Raw genomic sequence first — 21,697 nt, 5'->3', positions numbered from 1 at the left:
CATTGAAAAATTAATATTTACCACATTTACAGGAATAAAGGGAAAAAGTTAGCTTCATAGAGTCATAAAAAGCATTTAATAAAATCCAGCACCCGTTTGTGATTTTTCTTTTTTTAACTCAAACTAGGAATTGAAGAGAGCTTCTGAATTTAATAAAGAGCATCCACTAAAGAAACAAACAAATTCTAACAAACATCATACTTAATTGTGAATTATTGAAAACTTTAACTCCCCAGAGATCAGGAAGAAGACAAAGGTGCCTGCTGTCACCACTCCTTTTCAGTTTTGTGCAGGAGATTCTAGCCAGTGTTAAAAAGGAAGAAACAGAATTGTCATTCTCAGGTGACATGATTGTGTATGTAGAAAATCCAAATTAATAAACTTAGAATCTGAATATAAGAAGATTACAGGATACAGGCTAATAAATAAAAATAATTGTATTTCTATATTCTAGCAACAATTAGAAATTGAAATTAAAACAGTACTGATTGCAGTAACATCAGAAAGCATCAAATACCTTCAAATAAATCTGAAAGATGTGTAAGACCTCAGCATAGAAAATTATGAAACATTACCACAAGAAACTAAAGAAGACCTGAATAAATGGAGTGATGGGACCCATTCATGAGTTGGAAGGCTCTTATGAAAAATATCATTTCTGAGACTTCCCTGGTGGTCCAGTGGTTAAGACTCCGTGCTTCCACTGCCAGGGGCCTGGGTTCAGTCCCTGGTTGGGGAACTAAGGTCCCACAGGCCATAAATAAGTAAATAATTTTTGAAATATATGTATCATTTCTAACCAAATTGATTCTAGATTTAATGCAATCCCAAACCCACATCTGGGTGATATAGATATATGTATGTATATATGTATGTCTCCAGAAACAAAAATAGGTGCTTAATAAACAGATTATTGATGATTGAAAAGAAATCTTTTATAGTGTGAATTCATTTTTTGTAACAGTATATTTCTCCCAGCTGTATCTTTCTGTACATTCATCATAACCATTCATCCAGATATCTGTACATATACATAGAAAGATATCTGGAATTACTTTCACCTTACATTCATTATGTTATTTATGGGTAGTGAGATTTGGCTTGATTTTTTTCCTTTCTTCACCTCTTTCAGGTCCTTTAAGTTTATTGTCAGATTCCACTGAGACCTTCCCTGGTCATCCTATTTAAAATTGCAATTCGTCCTGACTCTCCTTATACCCCAATCCCTGCTTTATTTTTCTCTGTAGCACTTACCATCATCCAACATACTATATAATTTACTACTTTTCTTATTTGTAATTTTTCCTCCTAACATGTATATTCCATGAAAGCTGAGATTTTCTTGTCTGTTTTATTGTCTCCTGTACCTTCAGTGTCTGGAACAGTATTGGTGCCTGATGGGTGCTCAATAAATATTTATTGAGTGAATGAGTCTTTGTATTTTTTCTAAGTCTGAATACTTTACAATGAGCATGTATAGTTTTTGCCTCTCTCCCTGTTACCCTGCAATTTTTATTTCTTTTAAAAGAGAAGAAAATTAAGAATGAAGACAAATATATCAAGCAGTTAACAGTGGCTAAATCTGCATGATAGGAATATGGATACTTATTTTTTTCTTTGTTTTTATCTTTAAATACTTTAATTTCCAAAAATTAAAGTAAAAGTTTTTAAGTAAGAATTACAGTCAGCTTGACAGCTGATCACAGGAATTTGTCTCCTCTGGAACTCTATGAAATAACAGAAAAGGTTTTAAGAAGAGAAAGAAGAAAAAAGGACAGCATTTGCTTCCAATTCAGCCGACTGTGCTCTTTTCCCCTTGGGGGCCCAGGGTGCAGTAGCTGCAAACAGCAGCCTGTTGCCTGTACAGGTTACCCTAAGGTACCTTGAAGACAGCCCTTCCCAGTGGACATTCATGACTGACATGCTGTCCCCAATCTAGGCTCCAGACAGGTATGCACGGGGCCTTTGGAAAGCCCCAGGGCACAGGGGCCAGGGTCCACATTGGCCAAGTCATAATGTGCATCTGCACCAAGCTGCAGAACAAGGAGCATGTGATTGAGGCCCTCCACAGGGCCAAGTTCAAGTTCCCTGGCCACCAGAAGATCCACATCTCCAGGAAGCAGGGATATACTAAGTTTAATGTGGATGAATTTGAAAACATGGTTGCTGAAAAGCAGCTCATGACCCCGGAAGACTGTGGGGTCGAACACAGCCCTAGGCGTACCCCTGGACACATGGCGGGCCCTGCGCTCCTGAGCGCCTTGGCACCGTCCCCTCCTTACTCCTGCCCGCCGGTAAATCCTATTTCCCTGTCAAAAAGAAGAACAGAAAAGATACTCATCAAACAAATGTTCTTTGGAGGAATGTTCATCTAAATCGCCTACCTGGTTTTGGGACTGGCCCTGGCTTCCTGCTTTGGAACCAAAGTGGGGAGATCCTGCTTTTCTTCATTAGGTGGCAGACGTCATGTGGGCCCTTGGTTTATCAGGTGCTGCCACCCAGGTCCTTCAATCTTGAGCACCACAGAGATGGCAGGACATTAAAAACAGGATCGCAGCAGCATCAATAGCATCTACTGGATGGTGACACGGCTAATTACATTATTGCCTATGGTCTCATGGAATGAAGTGTCCAGTGAGGACAAGACATAGGGGAACTACTTTGCAGCTGCTGTACAACAAAATGAAGGCATGAGAACTTCAAGGACTGCTAATTGGAAACCCAGGGATCCGCCATGACTGTGCTAAAAGCAACATTTGTTGTATTCACCGTACTAAAGTAATCAAAAGCAAAACTCAGTATTTGATCCTGTAGGTTGCCAAATTATATCAGTGGAATTCACAGATTCACCAAGATTTTTTTTTATGTGAAGGTAAGGAAATTTAGTAAAGTAGGATCCATGCTATCGAAATATGTATATTTGTGAGAGCTTGGAGGGTTCTGAGTATCAGGCAGTATCTCGAGAACTATGTGTGGGAATGGATTATGTCGGTGATCATCCAAGAAAAGAGTCTGATTTCAGATATGATTGAATCTATCAGTATGGGTTCAGTCAACAGGTTCTGAATTTAGAATTTTGGTTTGAGCAGCCAAGAGTGATTTTAATTGTTTGCTTTACTGGTTGAAGAAACTGAACTTGACAGTCGACCACTCTGAACTCCAGTTAAGGTGATGTGAAAGAAAGAACCCAATATCTAGGAGGAGAAATGCTGGAGTGGATTTATCACATGAGAATCACTCACAAAGCCACAAGTTCCTGGAGAAGACCCACAACCCAGCCCCTTAACCAAGGCACTGATAGATGAAAGGAATGCATTCCAGAGTGTTTTTTGGGTCCTTGATTTCATTGGAGCTGGAAACGATCTTTCAGTTGCAGAAGCCAAGTAGTGGCAGTTAGCCAGCACAAGCCAGGTGGACTTGGTCACCACATTAGGCTGCAGGGCTGGCGTGATAATCAGGGTGGTCTTTCCTGCAGAGATCTTGACCAGTGGTTCAAGGGTGGCAGGGTCCTTAGGATCATCACTAAGGGCCGCTGTGTTGGTATAACCAACAAAAAGCTGGTAAGCAGAGGTCTGCCCATCATGATGGCGCACCCCACTCAATTTCCAGATCACAATCCGGTCATAGACTCTACAACCACTTGAAAGAAGTGGAGACTCTGTATTGTTGAGGAAGGATCCTACAGGAACATCTCAGGTGCACTGGGAGCTTCCCTTCAGCTTTCCCCAAAGGGTCTGACGCTGCTTAAGGCTACCGTGAAATAAAGAAAGGGAATACAGCATTACTGGACACTGGCTCTGAACTAATATTCTTTGTTTTTTGTGGTCTTTTTTTTTTTTTGGATGTGCCATGCGGCATGTGGGATCTTAGTTCCCAGACCAGGGATCAAACCCACGCCCCCTGCATTGGAAGCACGGAGTCTTAACCACTGGACCGCCAGGGAAGTTCCTGAGCTAATATTCTTTACCAGAGAATCAGAAAGTCATTGTGGTCCACTATTCAAGAGAGCCTTTATGGGAGGCCAGTGATAAGTGGGGTGGAGTTTTGACTGGAGTCTGCACCACAGCAGGCCCAGTGGCACTCTGCACAAGTATCCTCAGCAGTGGTCAGAGTCACCACAGCAGTTCCCTGGCCCAAGGAGTGAAGGTTGATAGGAAAAGAAGGGCCCCTGGAACTCCCCTCTCCTAAAAAAACAGTAAAGCAGTATTTACAAACCTAGGAGAAATCACACCAATTTGTGCCACTATTCAGAACATGGAAGATGCTGTGTGGTGTTATCTACCAGGGACCCATTTAACTCCTCAGGATGGACAGTGCAGAAAAGTGAGTTTTAGAGAGTATCAGGGCCTACATTTTATATGTTCTTCTGTTTGCCTAATATTTCATTAAGATACATCTGAGATCGTTGAGTATTGAAAGAGGTGTGTTAGAAAGGATATAGACAGGAATTCCCTGGTGATCCACTGGTTAGGACTCCGCACTTTCACTGCTGAGGGCCCGGGTTCAATCCGTGGTGAGGAGCTAAGATCCCACAAGCTGCGCAGGGCGGCCAAAAAAATAAAAATAAAATATTTTTTAAAAATAAAAGTTAAATCCTTTTCTTTTTAACATCTTTATTGGAGTATAATTGCTTTACAATGGTGTATTAGTTTCTGCTTTATAACAAAGTGAATCAGCTATACATATACATATATCCCCATATCTTAAATCCTTTTTTAAAAAAGGATGCAGACATTATATAAGCTTAATCTTAAAAAATGGAAGTAATGCAAGGTTTCAAAAATTGATGAAGAAATAGTGGTTTTAAAATATTAAAAGTTTCAAATGTAACCAATAAAAGAATTCTAAATGGTGATATTTACTATCAAAAATTGGGAGGGAGAAGAGAAGGGTTAATGTAAGTGAGCTAAGAGCTCATCTATCAAATACAAAACAGAATCATGTCTAAGGTCAATAAATCAAGATAACCAAGACAAAAACAGTTGCAGGATAAAAAAATTATAAATTATTATCTAAACTATGCAAGATATATGCATGAAGAAAAAACTGATAGTAGAAGTACGGCAGAAATCTAGTTTCACTAAGAACTTTGTGTGTATTTGAGTCTGAGCCTCCAATGTTCCTGCCCTCAAGAAACTTACAAGTCCAGGGAATTCCCTGGCAGTCCAGTGGTTAGGACTCCCCGCTTCCACTTCAGGGGACCTGGGTTCGATCCCCGGTTGGGGAACTAAGATCCCACATGCCACATGGCACAGCCAGAAAAGAAAAAAAATGAAACTTGCAGTCCAGTTAACAGGATAGACAGATGAATACAGTGCAACACTTGGAGTTCAGTGACAGAGCTATACATAGGTTGCCATGTGACTATGGAGGAGCGACATCTAAACAAGACCAGAGGAAAAGAATTGGAGAGAACCTGATTTATCATCTTTGGAGGTAAATATTACATCAACTTTTTATTCTGAAACTAATAACTAATGGGAAAGAGTAAGCATTTACCCTCATTCTTAGAAGGCACAGTACAGTTAGTTTATACCTAGTCAATGAGGGAAAGCTGGTGTTCTCCCCTCTCCCCCTGCTCACTCACTCTCTCAATAAAACAAGCCAGCTAATGAACGTAGAGAGAATAACATATTTTAAACTATCCTCTGGCAACCCCAATGACATGGTTGATCCAGGCAAGGATGATTGATGATGCTAAAACTATTGAATGAAAGAATATTTACATGAGATCTGTTTCCTATAAGACAAATCATTCAAAATCACAGTGCCTTAAAACACCGTCTATTATTTCTCATGACTGCAGTTTAGCAGAGCTCCCTGGAGAGGGCTTGCCTCTGCTGTACGTGGCGTTTGGCGAGGGCGGCTTGACCAAGGCGGAGGAATCCAGATGGCTCCACTCACGTCTGGTGCCTCCAGCTGGGCTGGCTGGGCTTCTCCCCTTCATGTGGTCCCTCATCATTCAGAGTCTACCCTGAGTTCCTTCACTTGGTGGCTTAATCCCGAGAGGGAAAAAAGAAGCTTCAAGGCCTCTTAAAGCCTAGGACCAGAAATAAAGAAATACCTCTTCTATCACATTATATTGGTCAAACCAAGTTACAAGGCCAATCCAGCTTCAAGGGATGAGAAATAGATTCTACCTCTTGTCGGGGGTAGAGGAATTGCAAACAGGAATGGGAGGAGTTGGTGGTGGCAATCTACCAACATTTCCAAGTGTCCCTCCCAGAGTACTTGCTCATTGCAGAGGGGAACATGATCTTTACCAGGAGATACATGGTTGTCACCACCTTACCCAAGAAATCAAATTGAGCGTGGGTAACCTGACTGCACTGCCTGGTGGGATGCAATACCAAATACACTTAGGAAGTGTTCCTACCAAAAATATGTAATCTGAATCCAATCAAACCATAGACCTAACTGCTGGTTACAGAAAATTCAGGGGAGAGGGAAATAAATAACATCATGAGGAACCAATCAGTCCAAAGAGAATGTGAACATCTGCTAGACAACTGGCCTGGTCTCTCCAAAAAGTCAATGTCATTAAACAAAAAATAAATAAAAGGTTGAAGGACTTCCCTGGATTAAAAGAAACTGAAGACACATAACCCAATAACTTAATGCAATATGAGAACCTTGATTTGAGGAAAAAACAGCTGTAAAAAAACAATTTGGATATAATTGAAGAAATATGAATACAAACTAGATATCAGATAATATGGAATTGCTATTGTCTTGGGTGTGATAATGGTATTGTGGTTATACTGGTGTTTCTGGGGCCCTTATTTTCAGGTGATACGTCCTGAATTACGGACATACAGGGATGAGAGACAAGAGTCCCATGATGTCTGCAACTTATTTTGAAATTGCACATACACACATTCACAGCCCCACAAAAAGCAAATGTGACTAAGTAAATAACTAGGACTGAAGGATTAAAGATCATTTCTGGAGGAGATGAAATTTAAGAGCCAACTTTAAAAACATGTAGTGGTAGAATCCATCACTGACTGATCTTGATATTTCCCAAGCACTTAACACAGACCCACGAATTATCTATGAACAAGGTCATGGAACCGTGCTTACTGTATACAAGTGATCACCATTCTGGCTGAAATGACAAAGCATTTGAATGTAGGTATTCTTGATATGGGAATAGTTGTATCTTGGAAAGTTGCCAAAACTCTTAAGCCTTATATCCTATTTTCCCAAAGACTTCTATAAAATTGTCAGTGGATTCTTAAAAGAATTATTTATGGCCTAAGACATCATACGTTGCAACATTAAAAGGCTTTCGTGTACTTAATTGCAATGCATGATGTCTTAGACCATAAATAATTCCTTTAAGAATCCACTGACAACTTTATAGAAGCCTTTAAACATTCCATATTAAAAAGTGATTACAAAGTATCAAAGGAACTCTAGGTTATGAAATAAAAACTTTAAAACTGAAAATGGAAGAAATTGGTAGCAGCCACATGAAAGTGGGAAGGGCGATGATAAAAATGGTTAACAACGGGTATATTGTGGGCACAGCCCTGGCCAATGAGTATGGCTGTCTGCTCTCAACAGCCGTTAATCTCCAAGGCGATATGTCTAGAATCTATATAAAAGTACACACACACACACACACACCCCTTTCCTCTAAGAGGCAGAACATTAGTTCTCACAGATTCCTTCTGCTATACGTTTGGCTACAAAGTAGAGAAAACACGTTGACAAATTTTCCTGTTACTTTAGGGGATGTTGCAATTATGGGAACTCGCTAATGGCGAGTCTAAATTTCCGTTCACAAACTCCAGTAGACTAAAATATCATATTTCTACATTATCATTAAATCAAACCTAAATCTACTGTGCTGTCAGGAAAATCACTGTTAGTCTTTATTAGACCTCTTCCTCCAAGGCTTGTTCTAAAGTCCAAAAGGCTTACACAGTGCTCAGAACAGGAGATAAATCTCCAGTCCAACAGTGTTGCTGACATTTTTATTATTCAAGTCCATAGACGTCCCACTGCTATCCCCTTCCGCACCAGTGACGCAGGAGAGAATCTTTGCTGAAACTGAAAATCTTAGTGCCACCCTGTTTGAAGTTTGGCCACTGGGGGGAGCCAGTCACTCCAACCCTCAGATGTGAGGTGAAAAATCTGTCCCCATTCCTGCCGGTAGCCTGCAAAATCTCCTTTTTCTCCCGTTGCTCTCAAAGGTATTTAGCTTAATCTCTTTAGTGACATGAGAGATTAGGATTTGTTGGTAGGGGGAGCCAGAAGAAAGGAAAATATTTTACAGGAGATTATGTTTTTGCCTGTTTACAAAATACGAAGAAAACCCACTATCTTCGAACAAGGGAAGAGAAAATAGAAAAAATTATCTTAATAACCCTGCCACATATTGTGAGGTCATCCCAAGAAGGTGTCCTGAGGAAAGTCTAGAGCTAAGAACAACTCTCTCTGAGTTGTAGAATTACTAATTAAACATTTTTTCTTTATTTTCTTATTTTCTAAGTTTTATGAAGTGAGCGTTTTTTTTATTGTGGTAAAATATACATAACATAAAATTTACCATTTTTTAATATTTTTAGGTGTACAATTCAGTGGCATTAAGTACATTCACAATGTTGCAGAACCATCAACACTATTTCCAGAACTTTCCACCCAAACAGACTCTCTGCCCATTAAATAATAACTCCCCATTCTCTCCTCCCTCCAGCCCCTGATAACCACTATTCTATTTTCTTTCTCTGTGAATTTGCCTATTCTAAGTATCTCATATAAATGGAATCTACAACATTTGCCCTTTAGTATCTAGCTTATTAATGCAGCATGTATTAAAACAAAACCTTCAAATAGCTTTGGTAAACATTATCCCTCATGAGTTGCATTGTTGATAACTCAACCTATAATACATTAGATAAGTTAACAAGAAAGAAGAAAGCTCATTTCTCACGATAAAAATGCTACATAGTGTGATTATAGGCATGTAATATGAGTCTGCTATTTCACTCAATTTTGTTATGAAAGCAAAATAATAGAAAGCTGCCAGTGTAATAGTGTTACAGTTATCTGTTACTTCTGTTACCAGTTATAACCCCACAACTCAGTGGTTCAAAACAACCGCAACCATTTATTCTGCTCATGAATCTGCCATACGGATAGGGCTCCATGCATTGTCACTGGGGGACGGAGGATACACTTTGAAAATGGCTTATTCACATGGCTGTCAAGTTGGCGTCAGCTACTGGCTGGGAGTCAACTGGACTGTGGGCCGGAGGCCTCAGTTCTTGTTTACATGGACCTATCCACAGACTGCTTGAGCTTACTCAAGGACAATGGATCAAATGCAAGGGCGACTGTCCCAAGAAAACCAGGGAGAAGCTACATGGCCTTTTCAAAGCTATAATTATAAGGCCCGCAGTGTCACCTCTGCCACAGTCCATTGGTCAAGGCGGTCGCAAAGGTCCACCCAGGTTCAAGGGAAGGGGACATAGACTCCACCACTCAGTGGAATGAGCATCAAGGTCACATTATAAAAGAACACATGGATTGGAGATATCATGGCAGCCATCTTTGGAAAATATAGTTTGTTGCAAAAATAATTCTCTGTATTAACCACTTTTATGCATACTTTCTTTTTTTAAATAATTTTTATAGATTTATTTATTTTTATTTATTTATTTTGGCTGCACTGGGTCTTCTGTTGCTGCTCGCAGGCTTTCTCTAGTTGTGGCGAGCGGGGGCTACTCTTCCATGCGGTGCGCATGCTTCTCATTGTTGCGGAGCATGGACTCCAGGCACACGGGCTTCAGTAGTTGTGGCTCACGGGCTCTAGAGCCCAGGCTCAGTAGTCGTGGCGCACGGGCTTTGTTGCTCCGCAGCACATGGGGGTCTTCCTTGACCAGGGCTCGAACCCGTGTCCCCTGCATTGGCAGGCAGACTCTCAACCCGGGGAAGTCCCTATGCATACTTTCTATGAACAGCCTATACAGTTGTGTCATTCTTTTTCTCTTTGTTTGTTCAGATAATATTTATTTAATGTATTTTTAAGTCTGTTGACTTTAATAGTAAATCGTTAAAGATTATATTTTGCATGTCTTTGTTTTGGTTTGTTTTCATTTCATTTTTCTAACTGGTTTGCAACAGAAAGGAAATAAAAAAGGAACCTGGACATTCAACACAATTTGAGAAGCACTGGTCTCAGCTAAGAGTGAAAAGGGCAGTACTGCCTGATGGTTGCCGATCGGTCCTGCATAACATGGGGAATTCTCGAGACTCGGAAAGAGCACTTGCTGTGGAAGGCAGCAGAGAACGTAATCATCATCTGTAAAGAGTGGTAGTGTTATTTTTCCCTCTGCCTTTTTAACTAACCTCTCATTAGGATAGTTTGTAGTATAGTTGTTTGCCTCTATAATTAGACCTTATTTAGCCCCATATCTGCTTCCTTTGATAGGATCTGTTAATCCTTCACCATAAGCAGCAATAAAATTTATATACTGCTTCCTTCCCAACTCACCTGATTTAAGTCAATAATATATTTCTGAATGTTTACCTTTATAGTGGTAAATATTTATACTTCTATTACTTGATTTGTCAATTTTAACCAGTATATTTGGACGTCAGGTATAAATGAGGCAATTAGTAAAGTCATCCTACCTTCCACGTGTTTCCTCCTTCCCCTCCCAAAACATGTTTCTTTTATTATTTCTACATTGTTAAGGTGTATAACATTTGTATACCATCTTTACCCTAGACCATACATTTGTTTTAGTCTTCGTTCTACAGTTAGACATATTCATTTGCCAAATTCTCAAAAGACAGTCCTTTTACTTTACTTTTCTCAGTCATCTTTTGACCAGTTGAAGTTCCTGCTATAAGCTGAATGTTTGTGTCTCCCAAACTCATGTGTTAAATCCTAAGGCCCAACATGATGGTATTTGAAGGTGGGGTCTTTGAGAGGTGATTATGGCCTCATGAACGGGATAAGGGCCCTCACTGAAGACACCCTAGAGAGCTCCCTTCCCCCTTCCTCCAGGTGAGGACACGGTGAAAAGACACATCTGTGAACCAGGAAGTGAACTCTTATCAAACACTCAATCTGCCAGTGCCTTGATCTTGGACTTGCCAGCCTCTAGAAATGTGAGAAATAGATTTCTGTTGTTTATAAGCCACCCAGTCTATGGTATTCTGTTATAGCTGCCCAAACAGACTAAGATAATAGCCTTAACACTTTTCTCAAGAAGCACTCATGGGAAAAATATTTCCTTAATTATTACATGTTCAACGGGTGAAATACAGATTAGCTGGATAGAAAACCTTGGCTCAACATTCCTTCCTTGAGGATCTTATAGATGTATTATTGTTCTCTCATGTTCAGTGTCACTGTGGAGAAATCTGAGACTAGCCTGGTTTCCTTTTTAAACAAAGGACCTGATTTTTTTTTTTTCCTGATTGACCAAAGTCTTCATTCTTTTAAATCCAGTGTTTTTTTTTCTATAGTTCTACATTTAAGTTCATGATCCCTTCTGTATTAGGGCTCTCCAGAGAAACAGAACAGATAGAAGATATGTATATACATGTACATGTATATAAAATATAAGAAGTTGGCTCCCGTGATTATGGAAGCTGGCAAATCCCAAGATCTGCATGGTAAGTTGGCAAGCTGGAGACCTAAGAAGAGCCAGTGTTTCAACTCAAGTCCAAAGGCAAGAAAAATAGGCAATGTTCCAGTTCAAAGGTCGTCAGACAGGAATAATGATCTCTTCCTTGGGGGAGGGTCAGCCTTTTGGTTCTATCTAGGCCTTCAATGGATTGGATGAGACCCACCCCCATTGGGGAGGGCCATCTGCTTTACTCAGTTTACTGATTTAAATGTTTGTCTCATTAAATACACTCTCCCAGAAGTTCCCAGAATAACTTTTGACCAAATATCTGGGCACCTGGTGGTCTAATCAAGCCAACATATAAAATTAACCATCACACCACCTGAGTTAATTTTTGCAGAAGCTGTAAAGTTGAGGTCGAGTTTCCTTTCTTTGTCGATGGATGTCCAATTTTCTCAGCACCATTACTTTTTTTTTTTTTTAATATCTTTATTGGAGTATAATTGCTTTACATTGTTGTGTTAGTTGTTGCTGTATAACAAAGTGAGTCAGCTATACATATACATATATCCCCATATCCCCTCCCTCTTGCGCCTCCCTCCCACCCTCCCTATCCCGCTCCTCTAGGTGGTCATAAAACACCGAGCTGATCTCCCTGCCAGCACTATTTCTTGAAAAGGCTACCTTTCCTCCATCAAACTGCTTTTGCACCTTTGTCAAAAACCAGTTGGGTGTATTAGTGTGGGTCTGTTTCTGGCTTCCATTGACCTATGTATATCTCCCTCTGCCAATACCACACTGTCTTTATTACTGTAGCTAAATAATAAGTCTTGAAATCAGGTAGACTGATTCCTCCCTCTTTTTTTTTTTTTTTTATGCTTTAGCTATTCTAGTTTCTTTACCTTTTAATATAAATTTTAGAATAAACTTGTCTATAGCTACAAAAAAAAATCTTGCTGGGATTTTGATAGGAAGTACATTGAGACAGTATACCAGTTTGGGGAGAACTGACTTTTTCCAAATTTTTTTATGGTGATAAAATACACATAACATGAAATTTACTACCAATCATTTTTAAGTGAACAGTTTGATGGTATGAAGTACATTCATATTGTTGTGCAACCATCACCATCTTCATTTCCAGAATTCTTTTAATCTTGCACAACTGAAACTCTGTACCCATGAAACCGTGACTCTCCATGACCTCCTCCCCCAGCCCCTGGAAACCACCATTCTACTGTCTCTCTTTTCTTTTTCTTTTTTTAAAAATTTTAATCTCCCCTTTCCCCCACATCCAGACTCCGGTAACCACCATTTTGCTCTCTGTTACTTTGAGTTTGGATTTTTTTTTTCTTTTAGGTTCCATGTATACGTGAGACCATGTAATATTTGTCTTTCTGCGTCGCAAAGTTTCTGTGAAATCCTTTCATATATCACTTAGTGTAATGTCCTCCAGGTTCATTCATGTTGTCACAACTGGCAGGATGCCCTTATTTTTTAAGACTGACTAATATTCCATTTTATACATTTACCACATTTTCTTTATCCATTCATTCACTGATGGACATTTAGGTGGTTCTAAAACCTGTTGGTGAAGTCCCAACACAGACTACAGTTCTACAGTTCGGGTGAGAGGCGATGGGGCTGCAGAGGTTGACAGAATTAAGGTGAAAGGTTGGATGAAAATTGGAATGTTGGGGCAGACTCTATGTAAAGTGGTTGTGTCTCCTTTACGTGAAGGTACTATGGGGATGGATTTTGTGTCTGATTGGGGAAAGCTTCCCCTACCTCGTACTGTAAATCAGAAGGCAGGTAAATCTGACCTTCAATATTGATTGACCAGGCTAAATGGGAACCAATACCATTGCCTGAGCCCACACAGGCTGTTAATTTTAAACAGTATGGGAAGAAATTCCCTGGCGGTCCAGTGTTTAGGACTCCATGCTTCTACTGCCGGTGGCCCAGGTTCGATCCCTGGTCTGGGAACTAAGATTCTACAAGCCGAGCGGGGCACACCCCCCTCAAAAAAAAAAAAAAAAAAAAAACCAGTATGGGATACCTGGTTGACAAAACATGTTGTAAGACTGGTGTCTACTTGGTTTATTTGAATTTTGGAGGTGCATATATTCCTCATCTGGAAATATTGCTAGATCTTATCCATAAAACCATTTGAAAGAAATCCTGGAATCTTTACTCAGACTGGGGCTTATGGCAAAAGGCTGTGAGCACCACCTGTCAATGGCTGCTGAGATTTTAGACCAGAGAATTGCCATTTAAGGGGCAATTACTAGCTTGCTATTGGACATTAATGGAAACTGCCCCAATGACAGAAGTACATAAAATAATCTTGAAACCTGAAATACACATGTTGTCTTGGGTGATGTTAAAGAAACACTCTAATGGAGAAGGCAGTGCCCAGAAGGGTTCCATAAGAAAATGGAACTGGTTTTGCAGGCACACGGACCAGGGGAATGTAAAGAGGTGCACATGTGTTCACAAGCAGGTAGACTCTTTCGCCCTAGGACCGACTTTGGAACCACTTGAGGAATGGCTGAACCTGTAGTTAGAAGGAGAAATGGTAGCCAAGGGGGAAAGGAATGAATAAACAGATTATGTGACAAGGAAAATCCAATGCTACATAAATGCCTTGAAGGAGGTTCATAGCAAGAGATGATACAGTCTCTGAAGAGAGCTCAATTAGAAGATGTCTGGATGGGTGAAGATCACTCCTGTTTTGGGAAACGCAGAGTCGAATGGAAACCTGCAAACCCGAGTGGCATTGCTTTGGGAGACATTTTGGTTGAATGATAGGCTAAGCTTGACCAGTTGTTGATGACTGAGTGGAACTCTAGCAAATGTGCTGCTATCTTTTGACTCTTATTTTTCAGGTTCTGTCTACTACTCACACCTCAATAAGATGCTAACACTGGCATTGTCTTAGCAGCAAGATTGCAATACTGATATTGATGGTCAAATCTGTTGGGAAATTGAATTAAGAACCTCCTACTCCACACTGCCTCCTTCAAATGTTAGGCATATATTTGTTTTGTGGTAGAAGAGCTTTGGATGTATGGCCTTGCCCCAGGAGAAGGTCTGGCCTTTGCCGTTGGCTTCTTGGAGGTATTCCATCTCAGACCTGCTAGAAGTGTCCTTGTTTAGATGAGGGCTGGCCAAACTGGATTTTAGGGTGGTCATGCCAGAAAGACCAGTCATGTGATTTAGGTGGAAGTCTCCTGTCATGCATTATCAGCTGACCTGGACTCTGCCTTTAGCCACATGGGCAATCAATCAATCATGCCTAATAATGAAGCCCCAGTATCAACTCTGAATGCCAGAGAAGCTGCCCTGGTGAGCTGCCCTGGTTGGCACCACTCCATGGACCCTGCCACACCCCAGTGCTGGGAGGCTCACAGCTGGAGCTCTCCAGACTTTGCCCTGTGCACTTCCTCCCTTGGCTGACACTCGTAAACCATAACCATGAGTAAAACAGCTCTCAGTGAGCTCTCTGAGTCCTAGCAAATTATCAAACCTGAGGGTGGCTTGGGAGCCCCTCCTCCAAACTTGCAATTGATGTCAGAAGCCTTGGGGACTGTGCCCTCAAATCTTGCAATCTGGCTAATTCTGGGCAATAAGTTAAGAAAGAAGGAAAACTCAGATCAATTCCTTTGTTCCCGAGCTCCTTAGGATTTCTAAAAATAACTTCAAAAAGGAAAAGCAAGCAAACAAAAATACGTGCCTTATGCAAACCAAAACCATAATGAAATGTCACTTTACACCCAGTAGGGAGGCTATCAAATGATAGCAAGTGTTGGTAGGGATGTGGAGAAACTGGAACCCTTATATACGGTTGGTGGGGACCGTAAAATTGTGCAGCTGCTTTGTTAGTCTGGCAGTTCTGGTAAAGCAGTTACTAGAAGATCCAGCGATTCCACTCCTAGGTATATACCCAAGAGAAATGAAAAACTTATACATGAATGTTTATGCTCACAGCAGCATTATTCATAGTAGCTAAAAAGCGGAAACAACCTAAAGGTCCACCAATTGATGAATGGATAAATGAAATGTGGTGTGTCCACAGAATGGAATATAAGTTGGTCACAAAACGCATGAAGTACTGATACATTGTACCACATGATGAACCTTGAAAACATTATGCTAAGTGAAAGAAACCAGACACAAAAGGCTACACATTCTATAATTCCACTTATATGAAATATCCAGGATAGGCAAATCTATAGAGACGGAAAGATTAGTGATTACCTAGGGCCGGGCCAGGATGGGGAGGAACTGGGGGTGACTGTGAATGGGTAAGGATTTGTGTGCGCGTTTGGGGGGTGTAACTAAATGTTCCAAAATTGACAGTGGTGACAGTTGCACAACCCTGACTATACCAAAACCCATTACCTATGCACTTTAAATGGGCGAATTGTCTGGTGTGCAAATTAGATCTCAAAAAGCTTTTTTTCTTTTTTAAACCCTGCCTTGGTAAAGAAGATGAACTCTGAGCTCAACGAAACTGAATGATCTGGGCGATTTAAAAAACTCCATGTTAAAGCTTTCCCGGTCCTCTGCAAAGCGAAAGTGGGCTGTGACCATTTTCTAAGTACGCCAAGAAAATATGAAATGGAGCCCGGGATTTCAGAGCTCGATCCCCGGCCTTCCATACACTAACGAGGTGCCGACATCCCGGAACCGGGGCTTAGAAAGCTCCGACCCGCCTCCTCCGGCCTCGGGCGGAGGGCACCCGGAGCCACAGCGCGGAGCGCGGTTCGGGAAGGCCCGGCGCCCGCTCTCCGCGGTCCTAAGAAGCACCCTCGCCACCAGCCGCGAGCGTCACCCAGAGGCGCGCCGGGGGGGCGCCGCCCGGGCCCCGTCCGCTGCGCGCTCGAGGCAGCCCATCTCGCCGGCGGAGGGTGCGGGACCCCGTCCCGACGCTGGGAGCTCGGGGACCCCAAGGGACCCTCCGCTCCATTGGGCGGCGGCCGCGGCCCTCTAGCCACTGGAAGCGCCGCCCCCCGCGGTCGCGCCCTTCGGAGGCTCCGCCTCTTCCCCTCTGGCCGCCGCCCCGCCCCGCGCCGCGAACCCAAACACCGGGCTCCCACTGCGCGCGGCCGCGCGTGATCGCCGGCGCAGCGGAGCCCTGCGCGCCTGTGCCTGCGCCGCCCGCCCCAGGCCCCGGCCTCGGCCGAGCGATGCTGCTGCTGGCGGCCGCCTTCCTCGTGGCGTTCGTGCTGCTGCTCTACATGGTGTCTCCGCTCATCAGCCCCAAGCCCCTCGCCCTGCCCGGGGCGCATGTGGTGGTGAGTGGCCTCCTGTTGCTGCCCCGCCGCCTCCCGGCCCGCTCGGCCGCCCCGAACCCCGGCGCGCCGGTCCGCGACTCAGGCCGGGCCGCCGACGTCCCCTTCCCCAAACGGAGGGTCACTTGCCGCCGTCCGCCCCGGCACTGTCTGTTCGGAGGGCCTCGGGGACCCGCCCTCCGCTGCGTCTGGCTCCTCCCGGGGCCGGAGAGCGGGGCGGCGCGGGCAGCGCCAGCGAGCTGGGTCCCCGCACTGCAGGGGCTCGGGAGGCGCTCGTTAATCCCCGGGGCGTCCCTGGGATCTGGATATTTTTGTCCTCGGGTTTCCCGATGAGTCAACTGAAGAACAGAGAGGCTGAGAAACTTTGCCAAGGACACCGCGGTCGGTGGCGACGCCCGGCGAGGCGCGCGGTCCCGGCGGGGTCGCAAGGAGGCGGGCAGCGGGGAACCGGGTCCCAGCCTCCAGGACCCGCCGAGGAAGCTGGGAACTGGAAGGTGGCCTGTGCGAGTGACAGTTGCCAAAGGAATCCAGGAAGTGACTCACCTGGGGGGGTGGGGTGGGATTGCTCTAAACCCGGTGGGCTGGCAGTCCTGGCTAGCGGTGTTGGGTCGCTTCTGTCCAGTCTACACTGCCTGTCTCTTGTGAGCTCAGCCTGGGTCGACTGACTGCTGTCCCAGTGCAATCCTCTGCCATCGTTTTGGAGTCAGAGGGGTGAGCCGAACGACCTGGCTAGTTAGTGCTTTAGGAATGAAGGGGATGTGGATGGATTTGGTTTGTTTCTTACCAGAAGCTCATGTCTTCAAGGATCCCTTTTCTGCAGGTGGGGCACCTTTCTTAAACAGAGGGAATGCCTTCTTACCTGCGCCCAGCACGTCACATTTTGCTGTGGCTTTCTGGTCCGTTTTCTTACTTGATTTTCTCACAACCCCCGGGGACATTGAGGCGGGAGGTTATGAATAAGCAAAATTAGTTACTAAGCTGGCAGTGCAAATCCTCCTGGTGCCAGAGGTGACATATGGGTGTCTCCGCTAAAATCCGAGCCTCTTCACTGAACTGGGATGGGATGGAATGGTCATTGCTTTTAGTGTGCTTTAAATCGGGACAGAGTTTGTGAATGGGGACATATATTTTCTTTAATTTCTCTCAGAAAACTATTAGTGTTTTTCTAACTCCTGCTATTTCTGATGTGGAAGATAGAGGAGGAAGTGAGTGTAAATTCATTAGAGAGGGAGAGAGGAGCAAAATTTTACAATCATGTTGAAGTCTGAAAGTGTCACATCTGCAAGAAGACTTCTGCCTCAAAAGCGTGGCTTTAGAAGTTGGATTTTTCAGAAGTGGTGTTTGCAGAGCATAGCTTGTAAAAATGGAAAGTCAAAGCAGTAATGAAAAATTTCATTCAGTGTTTATAAGGGACTTTCAGTTGATGTTGACTCTGGTCCTACCAGCCCCATCATGCTTCTGCAGGCCGTAGATAAGATAATAAACACATCTGCTGGGGTAGATCCCGAAGAATTTCTTATTTTCACCATCCCGTTTTAATATGCCACTATAAATAATGTGAGGATGGCATGAATAATTCACATGATGTCACCATCTGTCTTCTTTTTTAATGTCATAAAACGAGTGAAAGTGTAATTTTTTTTTCTTGAGATTTGTTACGACTAGACCAGTCGTGTTAGAAAAGGGGCCAGTGTTTAGAACGTCTTGCTGATGGGGAAGCATGAGCAGGCTTAGGTCATAACTTGTTATGTTTTTAGAACAATTCTGATAAACTAATGTTATCTCTCTAATTACAGTGGTAAACCTATTCAGCAAGTCTTACACAGTATATACTTATTTAAATCAGCTGTTTTTTTAAAAAAAAAGCTGTTTAATTGACTTGGTGAGAACTAGAAAATCAAGTCCTCCCTTTTGGAGCGGTGGGTGGGAGTAGCTGTCCTTGCAGCAAAGCACCCCTTCTGTTGCCCTCAGTAAGAGGTATATGGTGCGATTAAAGAGATAGTAACATTTAAAACAATATTTGCAATGAACAGTAAGAGGGAGTGACAAAGAAAGGAATTAAACTGTTATCCTTAGGGTCTCACATCTCAATTTACCAATGGCTGGGCAACTCAATACATATTCACCATTTTTCTCAGCCATTAGGAAAATCTCTTATGTTTTCTTATACCGTTCAAGAGTAACATACTCTAGATGGACTTATATATATTCTTAGATACCTTCCATGAATTAGCTGGCTTGGCCTAGAAGGTCAGTTTCCCATGAACCCTGACCCAAAAGTTGAAGTCTTATTCTTGTTTTTGTGGACAGATCTTATAAGGTTAACTCTGTTCTTTGCTGTGCAGTAATTTTACATAGCTCGCTTACCTATTACCGTCTAGAAAAAAGCCAGCAATAATCAGAATAGCTGGCATCTACATGGCACTTCAGAGCATATAAATTTTCTCAATAACCTCATCACTTCAGCTTCTATCAATTCATTGAATAACAAATAGGGAAATTTTACTTACAAGTTTTTTTTGGCATTGTATTTTTTTTCAGGGAAATGGCATCGTACACCATTTTGCAAATTAATGTAGGCAAGTATTTATTTAGCAACTGCTTATGCAGAGTGCTGTGCTAGGAATGAGGGCGATAACTTGGACTTGGTGCTTGTTGTTGGGGAACTTAGAGTCTGGCGAGGGAGCTAAGGCAGATACAGAAGTAACTGCATGAGGTAGAAAGTGACAGGCAAAGGACAGGACAGAGGGACAGAGTCCGGAAAAAATTCTTGGAGGAGGAGATGTTGGAACTGGCCTCTGCAAGTTAGGTAGGATTTGGAAATGCAGCTGTGTGGGAGATGTTGAGTGGAGGGACCTCTAGGCAGCAGGAACAACATCATGAAACAGCCAAGGACATTTTTAGGGATCTTGCTAATTACTATGGAATTGGAATATCTGGTGAAGATTAATAAGCCAAAACTACCCATGAAATATTTCAATAGCAAAGAGGTCCTCAGAGGCAACTGCTAGCTGGGGCAGCAGGTATATTTTTACAGTAACCGGTAGATAATTGGTTAATTTTCCCAAAGAAATCCCTTCATTAGTGAGAAGTTGAGGCTCAAGAGAAAGTAGGGGCGTCCCATGGACATAGGTACATTGTGTAGGAGGGTGTCATGATGATTTTAAAATCATGAGATCGATTGGTCGGAGATGTTCTTTACAGCATGATTTATATCTAACAGTAAAATATTCAAAATAATCTAAATGTCTAACTATAGGGAAATAGTTAAATATGTTTTGATACGACTGTTTAATGGAATATTGTAAAGCTTTTTAGTTTTTTAACCTCAGACATTACAATATAATGTTTTCTAGAGGAGGATGCAAAAGCGTGTAAGGACAGTTGCCTCTCTGACACTTGCTTTCCCCCCTCACCTGACAACTCCAGGCCCCCCACTCCCCTGGCCCATGTTATATGATGTGTATAGGGAAAATGACTAGAAAGATAATGTTATATTCGTATTATTAAATAAAATATATATTGAATCCTTCCTATATGCCAGGCACTGTACTAAGCGCTAGGAGTACAGTGGGGAGCCAAAATAGAGTTGGTATTTTTATGGAGTTTATGGGGTGGTAATGGAAGAGATGGTTGTGAATCAAATAATCACACAAGTAAAGGCATGGCTGTTTGATTATGGAGTGATGTAAAGCAAAGAAAAAAAGGATGCAGTGCTGAAAAGTGGGTTGCGGTGGGGTAGAGGGCAGTCCATGAAGGCTTTCCTGAGGTAGTGAGGTAGAGCTGAGATTTAATGGGTGAATCGATGCCAGTTAGATGAAAAGAGGGGAGGAGAGCATTCCTGGGAGGGAAAATAGAATGTGCAAAGGTCCTGTGGTTGGAGAGAGCATAGAACCAAAAGACAGCCAGTATGGCTGAGCTATAGATGGTGAGGGTTAGACTAGTGCAAGAAGAAAAGCTCTACTTTTCAGTATTTCCATGTGATCCTGTATTACTTTATAATAAGCAGTTATTTAAAATATCGTTAAGTATGTGCAAGTGATTATTCTTTTCATCTCCTGTAGAGCTGGTCATGCATAGGAGATGTGTAGTAAAGAAATGGTTCAGCTGGGTTTGGACTCAAAGGCAGACTAGTGCATTTTTTTTAATTTTTACTTTTTAATTTATTTTATTGAAGTATAGTTGACTTACGATGTTAATTTTTCCTGTACAGCAAAATTTTTCATGTTTTTTTCCATTACGGTTTATCACAGAATATTGAATATAGTTCCCTGTGCCACACAGTAGGGCCTTCTTGTTTATTCATTCTGTATATAATAGTTTGCACCTGCTAATCCCAAACTCCCAATCCATTCCTCCCCCACCCCCCTCCCCCTTGGCAACCACAGGTCTGTTCTCTGTGTTTGTGAGTCTGTTTCTGTTTCATAGATAGATGCATTTGTGTCATATTTTAGATTCCACATATAGCAATATCATATGATATTTGTTTTTCTCTGTCTGGCTTACTTCACTTAGTATGATAATCTCTGCGTCCATCCATGTTGCTGTAAATGGCATTCTTTCTTTCTTTTCTATGGCTGAGTAGTATTCCATTGTATATACATACCACATCTTCTTTATCCATTCATGGATGTTTAGGTTGTTTCCATGTCTTGGCTATTGTAAATAGTGCTGCTGTGAACATAGGGGTGCATGTGTCTTTTCGAATGATCAGACTAATGTATTGTTTATTAGCTAGATGTACAGGGCACTTTTCCCTCTCGTCCCCCCACCGCCACCACAGTGAACTCAGAAAAATACCTTAGGTGT

General features: G+C 42.3%; 1 protein-coding gene and 1 pseudogene across 3 annotated transcripts in view; both read left to right on the top strand.

The window, feature by feature from the left end:
• Window positions 1-1,781: 1,781 nt before the first annotated feature.
• On the top strand, window positions 1,782-1,895 carry LOC118880457 (annotated as a pseudogene).
• Window positions 1,896-16,658: 14,763 nt separating this feature from the next.
• KDSR (3-ketodihydrosphingosine reductase) overlaps window positions 16,659-21,697 on the top strand; it is a 38,842-nt gene continuing 33,803 nt past the window's right edge. For 2 of the 3 annotated variants that reach the window (XM_036874994.1, XM_036874993.1), the window contains exon 1: window positions 16,659-16,891. In XM_036874994.1, coding sequence (XP_036730889.1) covers window positions 16,784-16,891 — 108 coding nt within the window. In that variant the 5' untranslated portion in view covers window positions 16,659-16,783. The remainder of the gene's footprint in view (window positions 16,892-21,697) is intronic. The other variant, XM_036874992.1, reaches the window with a different exon arrangement.

Source organism: Balaenoptera musculus, chromosome 14, assembly GCF_009873245.2.
Source record: "Balaenoptera musculus isolate JJ_BM4_2016_0621 chromosome 14, mBalMus1.pri.v3, whole genome shotgun sequence".
Classification (NCBI taxonomy): Eukaryota; Metazoa; Chordata; class Mammalia; order Artiodactyla; family Balaenopteridae; genus Balaenoptera; species Balaenoptera musculus.
Note: the sequence above shows the minus strand (reverse complement) of the source record. Positions and strands in the feature narration are given on the sequence as shown.